Raw genomic sequence first — 21,854 nt, forward strand, 5'->3', positions numbered from 1 at the left:
AGCGCAACTACGATGACAGCTCTCGAATGTAAACAACAACAAATCTGATTCATCTGTTCGCTTTTGTTTTGCATTATCATCTCGTTTTTAGTGTGTGGCAGCCAGCTTTGCTGCGCTCGTTTTACGCTTACCAAGCATTTTCTGTGTGTGTTTCATTTAGCTTTATCCGTTTCTGTTTACTTTATTTTGCTAGTAGGAATACGTTTAAAGTGATCTGTGGCAAAACCAGCACCGTACCGTGTGAATGGTTCGTAAACTCAGCTGCACCCCAACTTTACGCCCAACTTGGTACGAAAGCGCACCCGACTCGGATGGCTTCTACCCCGGGAGACAGTTCGGCCGTACCGCCCGAGAAAAGCATCATACTCAAGGGCTGGGAAAAGCTGGACGATGACGTTATCATCAAGGAGGTGTCTACCAAGGGCAAACACGTCAACCTCTGCATCCAGTATCTGGCCGAACGGAACGAACTGTCGATGAAGGAGGCCAAGAACTACTTTCTCCAGAAGGTACCGTATCCAGAAGCACAACAGACGGCTCTCATTTTCTTTTATCTTTCACGCCTACCGAATGCACTTGCGAGTGCATGCTTATCGATCGGTCCCCAGCTGAGCGGCTCGTCAGGCAGGCAGCTTCCACTTTTTTTTTTTTTTTTTTTTATTCATAAAGAACGGCCTGGCCGTATTGCTCCACTTATCACTGTGCAGCTTCCACTTATCACTGTGCAAACAACCGGAACGGCTCAAGCAGTAACGGATGGCACTTGTCTAATTTCTTTTTCTAGTTCGCCACCATTCGGTAAGACGCGGTGCTTCGTAACATAATCTCCACAGCCGCAGCGAGCCGAACGAAGTAACTTGAGTCCCGCTTCTTATCGCGTTACGAAGCTGCCTGGCCTGGTCGCAGCCGTTCGCAAATACGCGCCGCTCACCAGTAGCAATCCGATCGGTCGATCGGACACTCGACGGGCACGGTTTCGCTGACGCACTCTGTATCTGTAGAATATGATCACTGGTTGGGAGTGATTTTTGTGATATCAGACGGACGCTAAAGAGTTGTAGTGTTGCGCGCTCGACTTACAATTTCATACTGTTTATTCACTGGTCCGGTTACAAGTTCATCCTATTGGTCAAGTCACTTTCCCCTTAATTCACTTCTAAGTTCGTTCGTGTGCGTCAATTTATACTATCTGCTTATAGTGTTGTTCCTTTACCATATTTCGTGTAATAATTAATATTTCATGCATTTTCTACATTCCGGCCACCAAAAGAGAATTCTTTTCAATTTCTGCAAATTCGTTGTTTTTCTTCATGTAACATGCTAACCAATATCCTATTCGCTAATATATACGTAATTGACGTTTCGCTTGGGTCGGTATCAGTGTGAAGAATTCGCGGAGTTTCGGATCGATGTGTGTTGCAATATTTACCAAGCGTCGTGTTCAGATTCCAAATTCGAAGAGAGATATAATTGTGTTTTCTGCCCTATTTATAAACTTTCTGAGTGCCCCCCACGCGAGCGACACTCATCCTTACTCACTGTATACTTGAAATATTTCGTTTATCAAAAAACTTGACGAAACTAGCTTTCGTCAAGTATGGTGTGACGTCTAAGCGTAAACAAAACATCTAAACGTAAACATACTCCCCCCCATGACAGAATGTCATAACAAAATAACTAACACGCGGTACTAACAGGACGGTTTCGCAACAGGTAAAACGCAAATTTTCGTAACAGGACGCGTGACTAATCCCTTTGCCGTTTTCAGCTTCACTACACGAGTAAGCTGATCCTCTCCAGGGTGTACATCAATGATGCGCGCCAGTGGCCAGCGGGTGATGGGGAGGGAATCGTCCACAAGGATGACCAGCCTGCCGGGAACGATTTCGCATCGAACCGCAACCTTATTGTCCTTCTGCATTTCCTGCAAATACTCGGTGGTCCAATGCTTCCAGAAACGTTGCACGAGTAATTGCCAGGTTTGTAGTTCATCCAAAGTGTAGGTCTTCAGGCGCGTGTAGTCGGGAACGGGGACGGCGTACATGGAAGTACCGATCAGGAAGTGCGCAGGAGTAAGCGCGGCCAAATCGTTCGGGTCATCCGTCATCGGCAGCAAGGGACGCGAGTTCATCGCCGCTTCTATCTGCTGAAGAACGGTGCTGTACCCTTCGTAAGACAGCCTCGAGCTGCCCAGATGCCGGTAGAGATGTCGTTTGGCTGTCTTCACCGCAGCCTCCCACAATCCACCGAAATGTGGAGCCTTAGGTGGAGTAAAGTGCCAGGTAATCCCCATGTCAGAGCAGTTGGTGGCGATGATGTTTTGCTGTTGCTCACTCTGAAATAACTCGAATAATTCTTTTAGCTCGTGTGACGCACCTTCGAAATTTTTCCCGTTGTCGGAGTGTATATCCGACGGTAGCCCGCGCCGGGCTGTGAAGCGGTGTAAAGCGGCCAAGAACCCTGCAGTGGTGAGATCGCTGACCAGCTCCAGGTGAACCGCCTTGGTTGCAAAACAAACGAAAACACACAAATAACATTTGGCAGCGGCAGCTCTCTTGTACGTCGGCTTAAGATAAAATGGGCCGGCGTAATCCACTCCAGTAATAGAAAACGGCCGGCTCGGAGTGATGCGTTGATACGGAAGTTGGCCGGTTTGTTGTTGCACTAGGGCGGGATCCTGTCGTATGCAACGAAAACAATTACGGACTACTCCTTTCACTAATCTCCGTCCGTCGAGCGGCCAATATTCTTCTCGAATCTGGGAAAGTAATAGTCTTCCCCCGCCATGCATCAGCTTTTCATGAAAGTGGTATGCGATGAGACGAGCAAACGGATGTTTCTTGGGAAGTAGGATAGGGTGTTTGAACTGGTAGGGAAGCTGTGCAAGCTTCAATCGGCCACCCACTCGCATTATTCCTTCCTCATCGAGGAATGGATTCAAGCGCCGTAGAGGTGAGCGCCGCCCTACAGTTTCTCCTTTTTTCAGCAGCCGGATCTCCGATGAAAACTCGTCTTGTTGCGCCAGCTTGCATAATGCGAGTTTAGCTGCTTCCAGGAACTTAGGTGTGATCGCGGATGTAGTAACTGGTGACGATTGTTGTGTGCGTGTCTTGTGTTTGGTATTGTGTATGAATCGTGTGCAATATGCGATTACATGTAACAATTTGGTGTATGACGACCACAAATCGAACCAAGGGTGAGTGGTCTGTACATTTGCGACTACAGCACTCACCTGACGAATTTCAATATCAGCTTCGGCCGCCAGCAATGGATTCGAAATCGGCCAATCAGAAGCAGGTAACCTCAACCACTCGGGACCGCAACTCCATATCGAACTTTTCAGCATGTCCACTGCTGACATCCCACGAGATACCAGGTCGGCGGGATTTGTTGAGCCGGGAATGTGTTTCCACTGACGAGGATGTGAATAGTTCTGGATCTCAGCAACACGATTAGCCACAAAGGTTTTCCAGGTGTTGGGTGGTGACGCAATCCAGTTTAGCATGACCGTGGAATCCGACCAGAAGAACGAATCGGTGACTTCGATTTGCATTGCTTGTCGAACACGATGATGCAGATGAGCTCCTAACACGGCTGCGCACAGTTCCAGTCTTGGCAGCGTGACGCGTTTCAGTGGGGCCACTCGAGATTTTGATGCGAGCAAACTAACTCGAACGTGCCCCTGCTGGTCTTCACAACGTGCGTAAATACAGGCACCATACGCTACCTCTGACGCGTCTGCAAATGTATGGAATTGTATTTTGGAGTTTGGTAAGAGCACATACCTATCACGTTTGAAGTCAGCCAAATCTTTCCAATCATCATTAACAGCCTTCCATTTGTTATAGATGTGAACGGGAACCGGATCGTCCCATCCGATCTTCTGCAGCCACAATTCCTGCATGAGCAGCTTCGCACGTATAATGACCGGAGCGATCAATCCAAGGGGATCGAATATTCGGGCAATATTCGATAATATTGATCTCATGGTGATGGTGGTTGTATCGACTGCAGCTGGTGATTCGAAACACAACACGTCGAGTTCGGGTTTCCATATGATGCCAAGAGCCTTTACCTTCTCGTTTGGCACAAACTGCAGCGAGGATTGTGTACCGATATGCTCCGCTGGTAAACCGGAGAGCACTTCCAAACAATTTGAAGTCCACTTTCGGAGTTCGAACCCGCCCTTGGAGAGCAGATCCGATAGTTGCTGCCGAAGGCTCCGAGCTTCATCCACGCTGTTTGCTCCACCAATGAAGTCGTCAACGTAGAAATTGTGCTTAAGCGCAGGTGTGGCAAGTGGATAAGCTGCACCTTCATCTTCCGCAAGCTGCAACAGAGTACGAGTGGCCAAGAACGATGATGGAGACAAACCGTATGTCACGGTATTCAGCTCGTACAATTCCATAGGCGATTCCGGTGAGAATCGAAAAAAGATGCGAACTAAACGTCGATCATCAGGGTGCAGGATGATTTGCCGATACATTTTTGCTATATCAGCAACAACAGCGATTTTAAATGTGCAAAAACGTAGAACGATGTCTATTAGTTCATCCTGAACTATGGGTCCAACCCGCAACGTTTCATTCAGCGAATAACCAGTCGACGTTTTTGCCGAACCATCGAAAACTACTCTAACCTTTGTAGTGGTGCTTGAAGCTTTGAAAACAGGATGATGCGGTAAATAATAAGCAGCTGTATCATCAGTAGTATCAGTGCTTATAGGAGACATGTGTCCCAGTTCTAAGTACTCCTTCATGAATGCTTGGTATGCTTCTCTAAGTGCTGGATCGCGTTCTAGTCTTCGCTCAAGAAGTTCAAACCGACGGATGTCTTGAGCTCTGGACAGGCCGAGTTTTTCTCCGAAGTCGGGCTGTTTTGGTAGACGGACAATATATCTACCTGTGTCGTCACGTTCAGTGGTTGCTTTATAAAATGATTCGCAATGCCGTTCATCGGGTGAGTATGCATCATTAACCGTTAAATTTTCTAGTTGCCAAAATCGTTGTAGGGATTCTTCCAATGATGCCATGCAGACGATTGAATAGGAAGTGGTAGGATGGGTTTTAGAATGCACATTCTGATCAGCTGTGGTACCGGTCACTACCCAACCGAAAGCACTATTAATCATGACGGGTTGATGAGGTGCGGGACGAAGCTGAGTGGCATTCTCAAAGAATGCATGGTAATGACGAGCGCCGAGAATGATATCAACGGGAGCAGATTTGTAGAACATCGGATCTGCTAAATTGATGCCAGGCGGTATCTTCCAGTTTTTGGTGCAAACATCGCGCGTTGGAAGATTCGCTATCAAATTGTCGACCATCAAAAACTCAGTATTGATCGTAAACGCTGTCACTCGAGAGGCAATCTGGGCGTGTACGGATTCCCGTACTGTCTTCGTAGATTGTCCTGCTCCAACAATGGTAACGTGTACGTTACTCTTCTTCAAATTCAGCCGTTTAGCGAGTCGATCGCTAATTAGATTCGGCTGCGATGCGCTGTCCAACAGCGCGCGCGCAGGATGAGCAATTCCGAAATTATCAATGATATTCACCAAGGCAGTTTGGAGCAATACCTGCTCGGGTGCTTGCTGTAGTGCTGCTGCAAATGTGCGTTGTGTGTTATCGGTGGCCGTGTGATCGTTAGCGGTGTTGTGTGTGTGATGTGGCGGAGCTGTGTCACTAGGGCTATTCGGTGTGAAGTGCAGTTTTGTGTGGTGTGCCAAATTACAATACCGGCATTTGTAGTGCGCCGGACAATCACGAGCCGCATGATTCTCGCGTAAGCAATTTGTGCATAAACGCGCGGTCATCGCGAAACGATAGCGATCCTTAGGCTCCATTCCTTCAAATCGTGGGCATTTTAGCAATGAATGCGAGGAATTGCATAAAATGCAATTTGGCGTTTCATGTGACGTGGTACCAAAACAAGTTTGACGCGGAAAGGTTATTCGCCGCGAGTGACTCAGTTCGTGACCCTGTGACGTATGATGCGCGATGGTGGGAAGCTTGATGCCCTTAAGTGGGTTCGATCCAGTGCTCGGGTGCGCGGTAGGAGCTAGCTTTGCCTGCAGTTGAGATTGGACACGAATCAATCTATTCTCGAAATTCTCTCGAAATGCAGCATTCTGCGTTGTTTCTTCCAGCGTGGAAGCGGAATCCTCTAATTCTTGTTGAACACTCTCTAGGTCCTTGCATAATGTTTCGAATTTTCTTAGGCGAACCTCCACTTGTACTTGATCCCGTGCGTGAACGAAACTATCCAAAAATTTCTCGTACCGAGTAAGGGACGCCAACAAAATTGTCCGACGGGACGCCAAAACAACGGGTGGTACGGGCATTGTGCAATCTTGTGTGTGTGTATGTGCGTGTGAGTGAGTGACCTGCAGTGTAATGCGTGATGCGGCAAAAACAGCTGTACGGTGCACGAAAATCCAAACGAAATGTGGTACGACACAGAAAACGGTGAACGATGGGTCGATCAAACTCGCGAAAGCACCAGAAATTCGAGCTATAAATCCTGGTCACGGCACCATGAAGAATTCGCGGAGTTTCGGATCGATGTGTGTTGCAATATTTACCAAGCGTCGTGTTCAGATTCCAAATTCGAAGAGAGATATAATTGTGTTTTCTGCCCTATTTATAAACTTTCTGAGTGCCCCCCACGCGAGCGACACTCATCCTTACTCACTGTATACTTGAAATATTTCGTTTATCAAAAAACTTGACGAAACTAGCTTTCGTCAAGTATGGTGTGACGTCTAAGCGTAAACAAAACATCTAAACGTAAACACAGTGTTTGGTTACATTATTAGTGCACCATGTGGTTACACAAATCCCTCGTTTGTATCGATTGGTCGTGGTAACAAAGCTAAACGATTAGCTGCTCTAACAATTTGTTTCCCCCCTGCCGTACGTAGCGTAACTACACGCACGACACCATCCTTGCCCGGGTGCAGCGCCGTAATGCGCCCCATTGGCCAAACAGTCGGGTGAAGATTATCTTCCTTGATTATAACCAGCTGATTGATCTCCAGCTTAACCGGTGCGTTGTTAATGTGTTTGGCTCGGGCTTGGAGTTGTTGGATGTATTCCGGATACCATCGGGACCAGATCGTTTGCACGTGCCTCTGCACGAGTTGGTACTCCTTGAGTCGGTTGGTCGGAAGGTGTCGTATGTCAACATCCGGGATTGCTTGCATGTTGCTGCCGATTAGAAAATGACTTGGGGTTAATGGTTCTAAATCGCAAGGATCATCGGATAAAGGGGTCAAAGGACGGGAATTTAAACATTGCTCCACCTGAGCAATAAGTGTAAGCATACTTTCTTGGGCGATACTTGTTATACTTATCGTGCGTAAAATGTGTTTTTTAGCCGACTTGACTGCCGCTTCCCATAATCCGCCGAAGTGAGGGGCCCTTGGGGGAATGAACTTCCATTCCATTTCGTTGGACGAACACCAATTGATGATAGACCGGCGATCGTCATCGTTCTTCTTCAGCATTTCGTACACGCGATGCAGCTCGTGGGCAGCTCCCTTAAACGTTGTCGCGTTGTCGGAGTGTAACTCGCACACCTTGCCTCGGCGTGCCACAAAACGACGTAGTGCTGCCAGAAATGCCGTAGTAGTTAAATCACTCACTAGCTCGATGTGTACGGCTCTAGTCGCGAAGCAAACAAAGATTGCGATGTACGCCTTCGTCGGACTCCGATTGCGGACGGGTGATTTCAGCATAAACGGCCCGCAGTAGTCCACTCCACTGATCGAGAAAGGTCTGGTCGGTGATACTCTCGACGTTGGTAGGTCAGCAACACTTTGTTTCACGAGAGTCGGCTTGTTTTTGAAACAAACGTGACACCGGTGGTAAACAGCCTTAACGAGATTCCTCCCACCAATCAACCAGAATCTTTGACGAAGTGTTGCTAATAACAGTTGCGGTCCAGCATGCAACAGTTGAAGATGATACGCCACTGCCAATAACACCGATAGTGGGTGCTTCGCCGAGAGAATCGCTGGATGTCGTCCTTCTTCTGGAAGATCAGCATTTCCGAGCCGGCCACCGACGCGTAACACACCAGTATGGTCGATGTACGGTGACAACCACTTCAGCTTCGATTTGTCGGAAACATGCTTCTCTTGAGCTAAAACCTTTAGCTCCTCCGCGAACGAATCCCTTTGGGCTAACTGGCATAACTTCAGTTCGGCCCGACGTAGTTCCGTGGCTGTAAGCGGTGGAACACTCTTCTCCTCGATGTGTGGCGCATCCTTGCAGCTTGCTCTCGATGATTTGTTGGCTCCCTTGATGCACTCCATGAAGCGTAAACAATAAGCTACAACTCGTCTCAGCCTGTAGTATGATGAGTATCGCTCGAACAGTTTGTCACGGAACTCACACCTCGTAGAAACTGTGACAATCCGTGACGCCGTCGCCCGTTCTTCGATGACACCGTCATTCTCCTTCACTGCTGGTGGATGATTTGGCCATGCATCATGACTGTAAGCCAACCAACGAGGCCCATGCCACCAACGTTCACAATTAAGCAGCTCCTCCGGCTTCAGACCCCGTGATATGTCGTCTGCTGGATTATCACAACCAGGAACGTGACGCCACTCAGCTATCCGCGTTTCTTCCTGTATCTGCGCCACTCGGTTGGCGACAAATGGTTTCCATCGACGTGGTGGAGAATCCAGCCAATACATTACCGTCATTGAATCGGTCCAACAAAAGGCCATCGTAGATGCCGGTAACGTTCGACTCACCTTCTGGAACAGTTGGGTTGCTAATCGTGCGGCGCACAATTCCAACCTGGCGATCGAGTGCGTATTCGCCAATGAAACCACTTTCGACTTCGCTGCTAACAATTGCACCGTCACAATGTTGTCCGTCGATTCTGCGCGTACATAACAGCAAGCACCATATGCACTTTGTGACGCATCAGCGAAGACGTGCAATTGCAAGCTGACCGTTGTAGGTTGGGAGATAAAACGTGGCACTCTTAATTCGCGTAGCGAATATAACGTTGAATGAAAGCTTCTCCACTCTTGTTGAAGCTCACCGGGCAGTGCACGTTCCCAATCCCAAGCCTTTCCATTCTCCTTCAAACTCCACAAACGTTGTAGAAAGACTTTCGCGATGATGATTGTCGGACCCAACAAACCAAGTGGGTCGAATATGCTTGCCGTGTACGACAAGATCAAGCTTCTCGTTAATACTTCAGCTGGTTGTGGAAGGCCAACCTTGAAGGAAAACGAATCGTTGGCGGGTTCCCAAACCAGCCCCAGCGTCGAAACAGCTTGACTATCCTTCCACTCGTGCATTGATTGAATCGCAAGATCTTCACGTGGGACATCTAGAAGCGATTCTGGAACGTTAGATGCCCACTTTTTCAATGCGAAACCAGCTGAATCGAGCATTGCGGTGATTTGCTTTCGCACTTCTACTGCTTCGTTAAGGTCAGTCGCTCCTGTTAGTAGATCGTCGACGTAAAAATCACGTAACACGGGATCAACTGCCTTCGGGAATTGATCTTTGTGGTCATGCGCAACCTGCTGGAGCGTTCTAGTGGCGAGGAATGGAGCTGACGCCGTGCCGTAAGTAACGGTATTCAGCTCGTAGGTCGATATCGGATCCAGGGGGCTCTTTCGGTACCTGATACGTAGCAGATTCCGATCGATGATGTTGTGGAGAATTTGCCGGTACATTTTTTCCACATCGGCCACTAATGCGATTGCGTAGGACCTGAATCGCAATATAATCGTTAGTAGATCTTCCTGGACAATTGGGCCAACTAGTAACGTATCGTTTAAGGAGTATCCCGAGCTCGTTTTACAGGACGCGTCAAACACGACCCGTACTTTTGTGGATGTACTCGATTCCTTCACCACCGCATGGTGAGGAATATAACAATGCGGAACACTATCATCCACTGGTTCGGTAAGTTTTCGCATGTGACCAAGTTCCTCGTACTCTTGCATGAAACGCTTATATTCCATCTCCATTTCAGGGTTGATCTTCAATCGCCGCTCCACAGCCATCAGTCGTCGATCCGCAATCTCCTTTGATGAACCCAATACTATATCTGCTCTGGGATTACGAGGCAGACAAACGATGTAACGACCATGGTGATCACGCGTTGTAGTGGCAGCATAATGCTTCTCACAAGCATCTTCCTCAAGCGAGAGAGCGGGTCCCTCTAGATTGGTCTCGTTCTCCCAAAACCGTTGCAGCAATGTATCGAGAGACTCATGGCTCCTAATTGAGTGGCACGAAACAGGACTAGCGATTGAAATGTGGGAAGTATTCCCAGCAACTGTCCACCCAAACGGAGTCTCAACCAACCAAGGACCGCCTTTGACCAGTAACTGCTTCTTTCCGGTATGCCATTCCCAATATGCGTCACTCCCAATGATCACATCAACTCTTGAAGGAAGGTTAAAGGCAGGATCAGCCAACGGAACGTCAGGGAATTTCCAACCAGCAACATCGATTGGGGCAGTCGGTATCTCAGCACAAGGGGAGTTCACTATCAGGAACTCAAGTGGCGACGAAAATGGCGCTGACTTTGACTGCACCGTTGCGATGATCGAACCCTTGGCTTGCTGAACACCCTCACCGATACCTGTCAATGCAACGTTGATCTTTGTACGACGTGTCAGCAGCTTCCGCGCTAGGGATTCGGACACGATATTGCACATGGATCCTGAATCCAACAACGCTCGTGCTTCATGCCGAATGCCATGGTCATCGACTAACCAGAGAACCACCGTTTCGAGAACCACAATTTCATTGCTCGAACCTACGTTCATGGTTACCTGTGGCGGTGAATCGTCGTGCAACATGCTGTGATGACGTGCGTTGCACTTGTTGCAACGGAAGACGGAATTGCACGACCGTACCTGATGATTCGGGTTCAAACAGTTGAAGCATAGTTTATGCTTCGCAATCACTTCACGCCGGAACTTTACGTCTCCTTTGTAGAACTTCGGGCAGCTTCGTAGATGGTGTGGCTCTGCACACTCTAATGGACAGGATGCGTAGGATGTGCTGCTAGCTGGCTTCCGCGTTGACACTGAATTGCTCACGTATCTAACCTTTCCTCCCATTCTTCTTTCTCCACAGGCCACCGGCGTTTGTTTCGATTCAGATATCTTCGCTAACGTTTGGGACGAACGAAGGATTCGGATTCTATCCTGCAGGAAATCGATTAGATCTGAATACTTATCCTTGGGGCTGGCCGATGAATGCTTTTCCCAAGCTAGGATGGTTGATGAATCCAATTTGAAGAACAGCAATGTGGTGAGGGGAGTGTCCCAGTTGTCAACCGGTTCCTTCAGCTTTCTTAAACCGTTCACGTGCCGCGTGAACTCGTCCACAAGCTGCGCCAATTCATCCACAGATCCTTCATGCATCGCGGGAAGGTGATGCAATGTTCGATAATAATCACGGACTAACATGCGCGGGTTATCATACCGTTTCAGCAGCGCGGCCCAGGTGGTCGCATAGTTGTCCGCGGTCAATGTGGTATGCTCGAACAGCAGCGCCGCCTCACTCTTCAATGATGACAACAGATACTGAAGTTTCAGTATCGAAGGTATATCTGCTGACGAATCGATCATTGCCACGAAGCGATCACGAAACGTGAGCCACTTCGTCGTATCACCGTCGAACGTGGGGAGATCGATTTTCGGTAACCGCACATTAATTGATCCGAAATTACCCGTTGAGTTCAGGCTAGAATTGGCTTGCAAAATCGACGCGTTGAGAGGATTGGCTTCACACGGTTGCTTTTGCAACAAAAATCCTTTCACCTTTCGGTACACACTGTCCATTTCACATCGCTCTTGCAGCAAAGCTTCTAACGCTTCGGGAGATTCTTCCAATTCCTCCAGTTTTGCTACCGCGTTCAAATAATCTTGAACATGCCGTTCTAGCTGATCCAAGCACACTGGTATTTCACCCACATCACTTTCACTATAATCGTTTTTAAATTGTTCAATGTTCTTCACAAGCATTTGCGCTTGGCGCTTTTTTAATTGCGCGGCTTTGATTTTCTTCTCCATTTTCTACGTTGCTTCACTAACACACACGTAAAATGAACAAAGTTCAATGTTCTGCACTTCACTAACACTTAATACAGACGATGTAACGTTCACTTTGAATTTGATTCGAAATTGTTCACAACCTGCTGCGTTGCATGCAAGTTTCGTTAGAATACGATAGGAGTGATGGCCGTTAAAATGGAACCACGCTTCGCAATGGCGTAGATTTCCGATGAAGCTAAGCTACGCGGGACGCTAAGCTTTGCCTGTTGCCTTAAGTTGATGCGTAACAACAACTTTCACTCCAGTAAGTCGATTTGAATAAATCGCAACACAACTCACGAGAAAACAAACGAACATACAAGGGTTCACGTGCACGTAATGACCTTTCACAGCAATTCGCGCCAATATGCGGAGCAAGACAGCGAACTGTTCGTTTCCTCACAAACACAGAGATGATTCACGTCACTGTGTACGGTAATTAACGTAGTGAATTTTTTCCGAAATCACTAAACCGACTTCACCAGATCCGGTTCGAAGGACCAAAAATGTAGAATATGATCACTGGTTGGGAGTGATTTTTGTGATATCAGACGGACGCTAAAGAGTTGTAGTGTTGCGCGCTCGACTTACAATTTCATACTGTTTATTCACTGGTCCGGTTACAAGTTCATCCTATTGGTCAAGTCACTTTCCCCTTAATTCACTTCTAAGTTCGTTCGTGTGCGTCAATTTATACTATCTGCTTATAGTGTTGTTCCTTTACCATATTTCGTGTAATAATTAATATTTCATGCATTTTCTACAGTATCCCTTTCTCTTCTGTGTGCGCTGGTTTATTTGTAGGTGAATGCGTACGTCTATCGGTTACTGTCGAACCGGCAGCTCTACAAAGCGCACCACATCCTGAAGAACATCGATCGTGTACCGCGGTACGTTTTCTACCAGATTGCCGCCGAAACGACCGATCACGGGCTGCGCGACTACATACGGGAGCATCTGGCACGGACGGTCGAAAACTATAGCCACGGGGAAGAGGAACGGATTGCAGCTAGCTGGCGCGTTTACACCCAGCTCAAAGCGAACGTGCGCCAGATGGCGGAAGTGCTGAACGAGGTGACGACCGGGTACACGGTGCTCGAGATCGAAACGATGTCGTTCAACACGTTCTGCATGAAGGAGGACGTCTACCGGAACTCGGTCGCTGTGGATCTGTTCTTCAAAAATCAAGGTACAGCAGCAGCAGTGATGTGTGAGTGCGTGTGTGTGTAAAGTGTGAGTGTATTAGAAAAGGACATCGGGGGACCTTTGATGCCTAATCATATTCTCCTTCTCGTGAACTGAGGTGACGCGCACACTTTTGCATTTGCAAAAAAAAACGGTTCACTATTTGATAAGAATGCAACAGATGCATCGATTTGCCCTTCACAGTGAAATTATACAACCTTACCTTGGAGGGAAGTGAGCGAGTGAGCGAGTTGGTGTTCCTGACTGCTTGTACCGATCGCTAACCGATCGATCCAGGTTTTCGGTTTCCATTGTACCCAGACCAAATCACGACTAGGGCACCGTTTGTCCCACGTGATTTAGAACAAGCGCGCTAATATTGACAGTAGATTAGAATGGTGTAATATTTGACCGTTGACGACAATCGAGCCCCGTCCCGTAGCATACGGACGCATAGTTATGTGAACATAATTGACTGGTGGTTGACTCTAGTTTGTTGCAACCCATCCACCGATTGATCCAAGGCCGCCAGCAGAACTTTGGTCCGACCGTTTTTTTTTTCGAACAGACGTAAAGACCTCGTTTCGATGAGCTCACAATCACGAACCGACTACTGAAATGGAGTAAAAATGAGTTGTGAATGAGAGGCTTGATAAGCACGGTTGGGGCGGAGAGTGTGTGTTTTTACTGTGACCTACCCAAACCAAACGGCTTGGCAGGGTTTACCGGGCTTAAAAACAGAACAAGCTCCGAATCGCGCTTCGGTCCTTGCTACGCGTCAATTTATTCGACATACAAGTCAATTTATTCGACCAAAGCTTGCGTGCGAGTGTGTTCCTTGCTACGCGTGGGCCTTATTCTCCTTTGCCCAATTATTTAATTAAAATGGACAATGTTGTATCTGTTATTTAGACAATCCTTAACGCTTGATCTACCGTAAACCCTACATTCTTCCGCAGCACGATTGAGGTCTGTTCTGTAGAGAATAGTGCGCGCGCTTTTGTTTCTGTGACCTACCCAAACCGACTCACGCCAACAGTTTTAATCATTTTTCCAAATTTTGTTTCCGTTTTTCCTTTGCCAGAAACCGAAATCTCTCCCATCCTCGACCGGTACACCGTGTGGAGCTATCTGCTAAAGAACAACATTGCCAATCTGGTGAAGATATGGATTCAGCTCAACAGTTGCCTGCGCCGCTGCTTTCACGACGGTACCGATCCGGCGCAGCAGCTTTTACGCATCAAAATCGACATTTACGATGATCCACGGTTTAACGAACGCTTGCGGCAACTGTTTCAACGATGGGAAATCGATGATTTCATGCTCTCGCAACTATCCCACCATCGAACCCTGTCTCGGAACGATATCCTGCTGAATGAACTGGCTCGGCTGGGGAAATTTCTTGACCACGAACGAAACGATGCTGTTGCCATCGTGCGCCGACTGTTCACGACGGAATCGTTCAAACAGCACCGAGAGTGGACCGAAGCCAAATGGTTCCGGGAGCAGCTAACACGCCAGATGGTTGACAATCGGTTCTTTACCATGCTTGGTTTACCGATCGTTTGTAGGGAGATGCTCGAACGGATCGGCACCGACCCGGGCGCACAGCATCACGACGAGGTGAAGGTGTTCCGGCAGCTTCAAAAGCTTAAAAATAGCGCAATAACCAGTAAGGAGCTGTTGGGCGTGTCGCGCACCACGTCGGAGTATATCCTGAAGCACAATCGTGCCTTCTACGAGGAGAACCCTATCGTCTATCTGTTCGAGTATGGGTTGGATGAGCGAAACACGAGCTTCGCGGTGGACGACCCATGCTTCGCGAAGCTGCCCCATCTTCAGAATTTCATCGCGCGCACCAAGGCCGGCTTCGGTGCGAACGAAACGAGCGGTGTGATTGTTAGCAAACTGCTGGCGATCGCTGGCGTTCCGGATGCGGCCAAAGTGCAGCAGTTTCTCTTCCACGGCACGCGTACCGATGCGAACGGAGCGGTCGAGGAGGAGGATGAGCGTGCGTCACAGCTGGAACTGCTCGAGCAGCACGGTACCGTGCCCCACTTTAATCATCCACTGCTCGTCAGCCGGTACGGACAGCCGGTCACGCTGCGCTACATGCACTTCATCCGGCTGCATCGCGCCTGCCACGCGGTGTACGAGTTCTACCGCGAGCAGCTGCAGAACTACTCGCAGATATCCTCGCGCCAACTGAACAGTGCCGCCCAAACGGTAGCTCGAATGGCAATCGAACGCTACTGGGACAAGGAGCTCGCGACGCATGCGGTCGCGTTTATCGAAATGATCGGTGTGAGCAGTGTGCCGACCCGTGCCTATCTGCGCTGTCTATCGCTCGTCGGTGAAGCGTCTCGGGAAGGAGAAGATCACACACCGATCCGTCTTTCGGTGGCGCATTTGCTACGACGCTGCGAGGAAGCGATCGGGGACAAATCGATCGACGATCCCGAGCTACTGGTCGATCTCGAAGCGATGACAATCGTAGCCAAAACGAACGCCTTACCCTACCCGGAAGTGTACCTGCGAGAGCGACTGCTGGCCAGAAACGATTGGTTGCGCTTTCTGCTGCTCGTGGACTATCTCAGCTACCCGGCGGAGCAAATCGTTGAGCTGTGTCGGACCGGGTTTCATGAATCACGTATCGGACGAAACCTGATGACGGCGTTACTCCATCAGCCGAGGCCGATCGCCGACGGTCGGGATGGGCAGACGAGCTCGAGCTCGTTTACCTCGTGCAAGCGGCGTTCGAGTTTAACACCTCGACGTAGAAGAAGGGTAAGTGAACCGTAACGTAATGCCCTTTAAATCCATCCTCGCTACCCTACTGCGAAGGAAACGGTCGGTGTAATCGTTCTTCAGTGAGGTAGAGCACGCAGAAGAATCGGCAAACATGGGCGTATTTTATGGCCGTAGTAAATAATTGCACTTCCAGGGATTTGAAGCGCTAGGAGCTGCAGATAATTGTTCATCCCGCGCACTTTATTTGTTTTGCTCCGTTTGCTTCCATCCATCCATCCATCCTACGCGCTTCGCTATATTGCGCAATAGTACAACGCATCGGACGAGGTCGCGGAAACGGAGCGGCAAGAGGACGCGGATTTTCTGATGAACTCATTTTACCATCCCCCTCCGCTTATCAAATGTGTCCCATATCAAACAAACGCTTGGTCTGTAACCTTTGACTGCGGCTTACCGTGCCGTGTTTCGCCGTGCGGTTCCACGATTGTACGCGAGACTTTGTGAAAGCCGCAAGCGGGAACCGGTTCGGATCGTCACCGTTTTTTGGTGGAATCGGATCGGGTCGGCGACCCTACCACCCAGCACAGCCCAGTCATCCAGGATCGGCGTGAAATTCGTGGGCGATTCATACGGATGGTATGGGCAAGGGCGAGGGACAGTGAGAAAGAGAGAGAGCACGCTCTTGAGACACTTTACCACAATTACGTCGAGATGTATTCTAATTATTTTTTGCACGCGCCAACCATTATCTGACCGTTGGTTCTGGGGTGGAGTTTAAAAATAGCGGAAGATTGGTTCTTTGTTTGACATTTTCCCGGTGATTTCAGGAAGCTCGTAGGGTGGTGTTTTATACGATTTCGGATTTTCTGGTCAAAGTCTTCAGCAAAGCTTCAGGATCTTGGGATTGAATGCCTATAAATCGCGCACTTTAATTCTAAATCTATTTTCGAGATGGTTGTCTGGTATCATTTTCATTACATGATCAACCACCCATCGGAGCCCTCGTCTTCTTCTTCGGTCTCGGCCTACCATTTCTGGCTTTCTGTGACTTGATTTTACCCACAATAAAGTAGTCAGATTTTATGTACGGAGATGCGGTCTGGATGGGATTTGAGCCCCGGCCCTGCCATGTGAAGACCGGCGCCGCTGTCACTTCGACCATCGGACCGCCCCCGGAGCCCTCGTCTCTGGCATTAAATCGTCAAGAAGCCGCAAGCCATTTGTACCTTCCCTGGGCTTCCTCATCTCTTTGAAGTTCTATGGTCATTCTAACGGGGTCTCACGTAGTAAAGAACTCTGAGGTCCTTGAATAGCCTATATTAGCCCACAGTACAATCCCTAAACTGTGAAAAGGAGTCTACAGTGACTATTTTTCACACTTTTCTGCAGGCAAGCAGTACAACGGTCGATTCGAGCGGTCATTCAAGTATCTCGAGCGAAACCGACGCCACCTCCATCGGGCGCAGCACGTCCGGCATCGGCCACACCATCACAACCACTTCATCGCCCCCTCTACAGCTACCGGCCACAGACATATCCACCAGCAGCTCATGTTCCCTGTACGATGGTGCCTGCTTCCTTTCCGAACGCTACGACACTGACCTCGTATCCGTGCTATTACTCTGCTCGAATGAAGCCAACCCCTACGCAGCAGCAGCAGGAGCATCCCCACCACCGTTCGATTTCGAAACCTTCAAACGTCTCACCTTGCAGGCGACTTCCGATCGACCAGCGCCACGCTATCCGTACACCTACCAAAACTTGCTCGACCGGGCCATACGCTCCCGGTGGCCTCTGCTGGCACTTCTCGCTGGTGACGTGTGTGCGGAAGGAAGCGAAAGTCGCCGCTACTGTTGGATAGTGTGGGCAATGTTGGCCGGTGAGTTTCCGTTCCAAGATAAACTTTCACCCGAGCGTACGGAGCCACCGGGATCCGAACCGGAGCGATCGTTTGTGTGCGGTTTGGTGGAGCATCTCGTACAGACCGGTCGGCTCTGTACGCTTGCTAGCTCGCTGGCCACTTTCTATCCCGATTCCGGGTGGTACTACCTGGCCGCGTACCTTAGCCTCACCGAGGACGTACTGTTCGATGCGGATCGTGCAGCAGAATTGCTGACCGGGTTTCTCGTACGCTCTGCCACCGCCGGCGACGAGTGTTTCCTGCTGCACATACCCAAGTACGAAATGTTTGCCTTTTGCGCTCGGCTGCTCATGGTACATCTGGATCGTCGGACATCGATGCATCATCAGTTCCTGCTGCTCCAGTCGTACGTGCGGTGCGATTTCCGATGCTTCTTGGTCCCGGGGATAGATTTCGAGCGGATGCTACGCATTTGTGGGATCGTTCGTCATTGTGGCGTCACGATCGACTTCCTCGCGCTGCACGAGTGCTCCGGTGGTGGTGGCAAGGAGCAACAGCTAAGCTTGTATGAGTCACTGTGTGAACAACTCGTCGCCAGGAAGCATCACGAAGCGGCCATTGCCGTCGCTGAGGAGGCAGGTCTGCCGCGGGAAAGTATTATCTTCGAGCATTGGGTGAGTGGATTCGAGTCGAGCGGTTCGGTAGGTTCGTTTGAGCGCTACCGGGCCGAGAGTGAACGGTACGGGCTTGAACCGGAGCTACGCATCAGCTTCTTCACGCACATTGCCAATCGGCTTGAGTACGGTGACCGGCAGCGCTACGATTTGCTTCGCTACGCGCTAGAACTGATCCGTGAGCATGGTCTCTATCCGAGCGAAGCGTTCGATCGGGATCGATTGGAGTACGAGCTGGCCCTGAGCTACATACGCTGCACGGACGAACGGCAGGAGCTGCTCGAACTGTACTGCTCCCAGTATTGGTGCAACACCCAGCAGCACCATTCACCCTCGACGGCGGCCATTTTGTATCACACGTTTCTCGAGCTGAAGGAAGTCGCCGGCATCGATGATCTTACCCTGTCGAACGTACCACTAGCGCAAACGGAGGAACGTTTGCGGCTCGATGCGCTTATCAATCGACTGCTCGACTGCGGTGACATTGTGCAGGCGTTGCGTTATCAAGCGATCTTTGAGCAACGTCCGCTGGATCTTCACTTTATCGTGTTCTGTATGGCGCTAGCGGAGGGCCTGGTCAGTTTGTACAATCTTTCGAAGGAGGAACGGATGCTACTGAACGAGGACAGTGCGCGATCTTCGGGCCGCTTCCAGCGCCGTACCCTACGCTTTAGCCGTGTTAGTCAAAGCAGCCAGATTGGAGGATCGCCCATGAAGAGTGCGCAGTTGGATACCTCGGATACGAGCACCACGGCGACGTCCGACTTCGAGGAGGTACCATCCCGTGATCGTCAAGACATATTTGAAGCAATAAGTGTAAGCGTTTGCATGGTACTTTGAGAATCCTGATCGCTTTATAATCTCCCACATTCCATCATCTTTTCGCAGGCCCTCGGAAATCGCATCACACACGGACAGGAGCTTGCTCAGCGCGTGGTCCTCACGTACCGCGTCGCGATGTACCTCGATCGAGAGTACAACGAGCTGCTCAAACTGCGCGATCCGCTAGCCTTCCTGCCCGAGGTAGTTCGTGAAGATTGCGTCCACAAGCTGGAGGTGATCAGTGACATCGTAACGGCGACTCGCATGAGCATCGAAAGCTTTACCGATTTTCTCGCATCGGAAATCGTATCGGCGGTGGTGCGTTCGAAGTTTTATCTCTTCCAGCAGCAACTTCCACAGACGACACACGCGTCCGATGAGCTGCTGTGGGGCTACAATATCGATCGTGAGTTTCATCTGTTTCTGGAGCTTGCGCCCAACACCACAGCGTTGGGAAATGTGCTTTTGCGGTACTGTAACGCCTTTCGGCTTTATCGCAAGCGCCGAGACACGACGGCAGACAGTGCGGGAGTGCGTGATGCGCTCGAGTCATTCGCCACTATTCCTGCGATACGGTTAAGCACCGCTGGGCCGGATGTCGGGGAGCGATTGGATCAAATTCTGCAAGGCCAGATACTATCGCTGAAGAAGCAAAACACAATCATCGTGGCGTTGTTGGTGAAGGCTCACGACTGCTTCGTGCACGAGTGTTCGATGGAGGGCATCATGGAGGTGCTGGCCTGCTGTAAGGCTCTCACCGTGATACTGACGGCAGCCAAATCTTGGAATCTGATCGTGAAACTGCTGGTCGGCATTGGACGCTACCGCGATATGTACTACTGCTTCGAAACACTGATCAGTCACGAACAGTTCGAATCACTGCTGGGTCAGTTTGATGATCGTGCCAGCAACGGACGTCGGCTGCAGTCTGCCATCATCACCTTCCTGAACGAGCACTGTCCCGAGCGGCGTGATTACTTCCGTCTGGCAGCACTACACTTCCGGATGTACCGAGAGATAGCCGAACTTTGGGAGACGGAAGCGCACAACACGATCGACGCGATCGTCAAGACGTACGAGATGAAGCAGCCTGTTGCAACGAAATCGAACAGTCCCGCCCACTGTCATCGGCTTCAGGTGACTGCACTCGTGCAGACCGAGCTAACCGGTGCTATGGACGCGTTTACCCATGCCACCGAAAACTATCTGCTGGACAACAATCTTACACTCGCGCAACGTGCCGCTGCCAACGCCGAGCTGGTGGCGTTACAGATCTGCTACGTGCGGCAAGCACTGGTCGCGTCCGAAAAGGGACAGCAAGCCGACTCGAGTCCTTCCACCTCCAGCTCGGCAAGCAAACAAGTGTCCTCTACCTGCCTTTCGGTGTTAAACCTTCGGCCACCGACCGACGATAACCGGCGTGGTGGAGCAGCCGCAATGCAAGAAATCTCCGGCACGAACGCTGCCACCGGCACACTGCTCTACTACATCAACTTCCTGCTCGCCGTCCCACAGGCGCTGATCGTGGGCCGAGCTTACGGGATCGAAATTAACTGGCCCGGTGCTATCTATCAGCACTACATCATACAGGGCGAGGCGACCTACCTGGTAGACTATCTCGACCGGCTCCCGCTAACGGACGGGATGATCGAAACGCTCGTCAAGCTGTTCCAGCTGGAACCGAATCTTACTCCCCGCATGGAGCAAGCGATCGGCACCTTTATCGATCGCATCCAATCGGTTACGCTCAAATATCGCCTTTCGTCGCTTCTTGGACTGAAGAAAACCATTCACGGACTCATCAACGGTGGTGCTGTGTACTACCTGAAGGACACCAACTACGGCAAGAATGATGTGGAGTCGAGTGGGGGAGGAGGTAGTGGAGGAAGTAGTGGTAACAGCACCGTCTCCAGTCTAGTGGGAGGAAGCGCTGGTGTGACGGGAGCAGCTGTGACAGCTGCTGCAAGCATGACCGGAAGCTTGGTAGGAAGTGCGAGCATCACTAGCAACACCGTGTCCCTGCACACCATGTCCAGCTCGTGACGGGGACGGCGCAGATGATGGGACCTGTTTAATGCAATTGTGATAGCCCCCCGGGGGCTTTTACGGAACAACGGAGTGTTTAGGATAGGTAGAGCTTTAAGAAGAATTGTATTTATTTTGCTTCCATGGCATTATGGCAATAAACGTGTTTTTCTCTCACACACTCTCCCTCTCTCTTGAGGATTGTTACTAGCTGATTGTTGAATGCGATTTACTAACAGATGACAGCAACACAACAGGAACGCTTACTTACCTTTGCTTTGTTCGGTTAGAAATCTTGGGTTTATCTAATCTTTGTTCGATGGATCTTGTACACCGCTATAGTTAGTCAAACCTGTTATAGAACCTTCCAGATCTAAATGAAGAGCACCTGGTAGGAAAACATGTAAAATGTGAATTCAAAAATATACTGAAACAGATGTAATGATAATGG

The 21,854-nt window shown here is 49.8% G+C and overlaps 1 protein-coding gene across 1 annotated transcript; it reads left to right on the plus strand.

Annotated features, from left to right (window-relative positions):
• Positions 1-96: 96 nt before the first annotated feature.
• On the plus strand, positions 97-21,613 carry LOC118513203. Its single transcript, XM_036058700.1, has 5 exons — positions 97-509; positions 12,890-13,274; positions 14,355-16,057; positions 17,411-19,372; positions 19,445-21,613. Exons 1-5 carry the CDS (start codon positions 312-314, stop codon positions 21,419-21,421), a joined length of 6,225 nt encoding a protein of 2,074 aa, XP_035914593.1. The 5' UTR covers positions 97-311; the 3' UTR covers positions 21,422-21,613.
• The last annotated feature ends 241 nt before the right edge of the window (positions 21,614-21,854 follow it).

Source organism: Anopheles stephensi, chromosome 3 (assembly GCF_013141755.1).
Source record: "Anopheles stephensi strain Indian chromosome 3, UCI_ANSTEP_V1.0, whole genome shotgun sequence".
In the NCBI taxonomy this organism is placed as follows: Eukaryota; Metazoa; Arthropoda; class Insecta; order Diptera; family Culicidae; genus Anopheles; species Anopheles stephensi.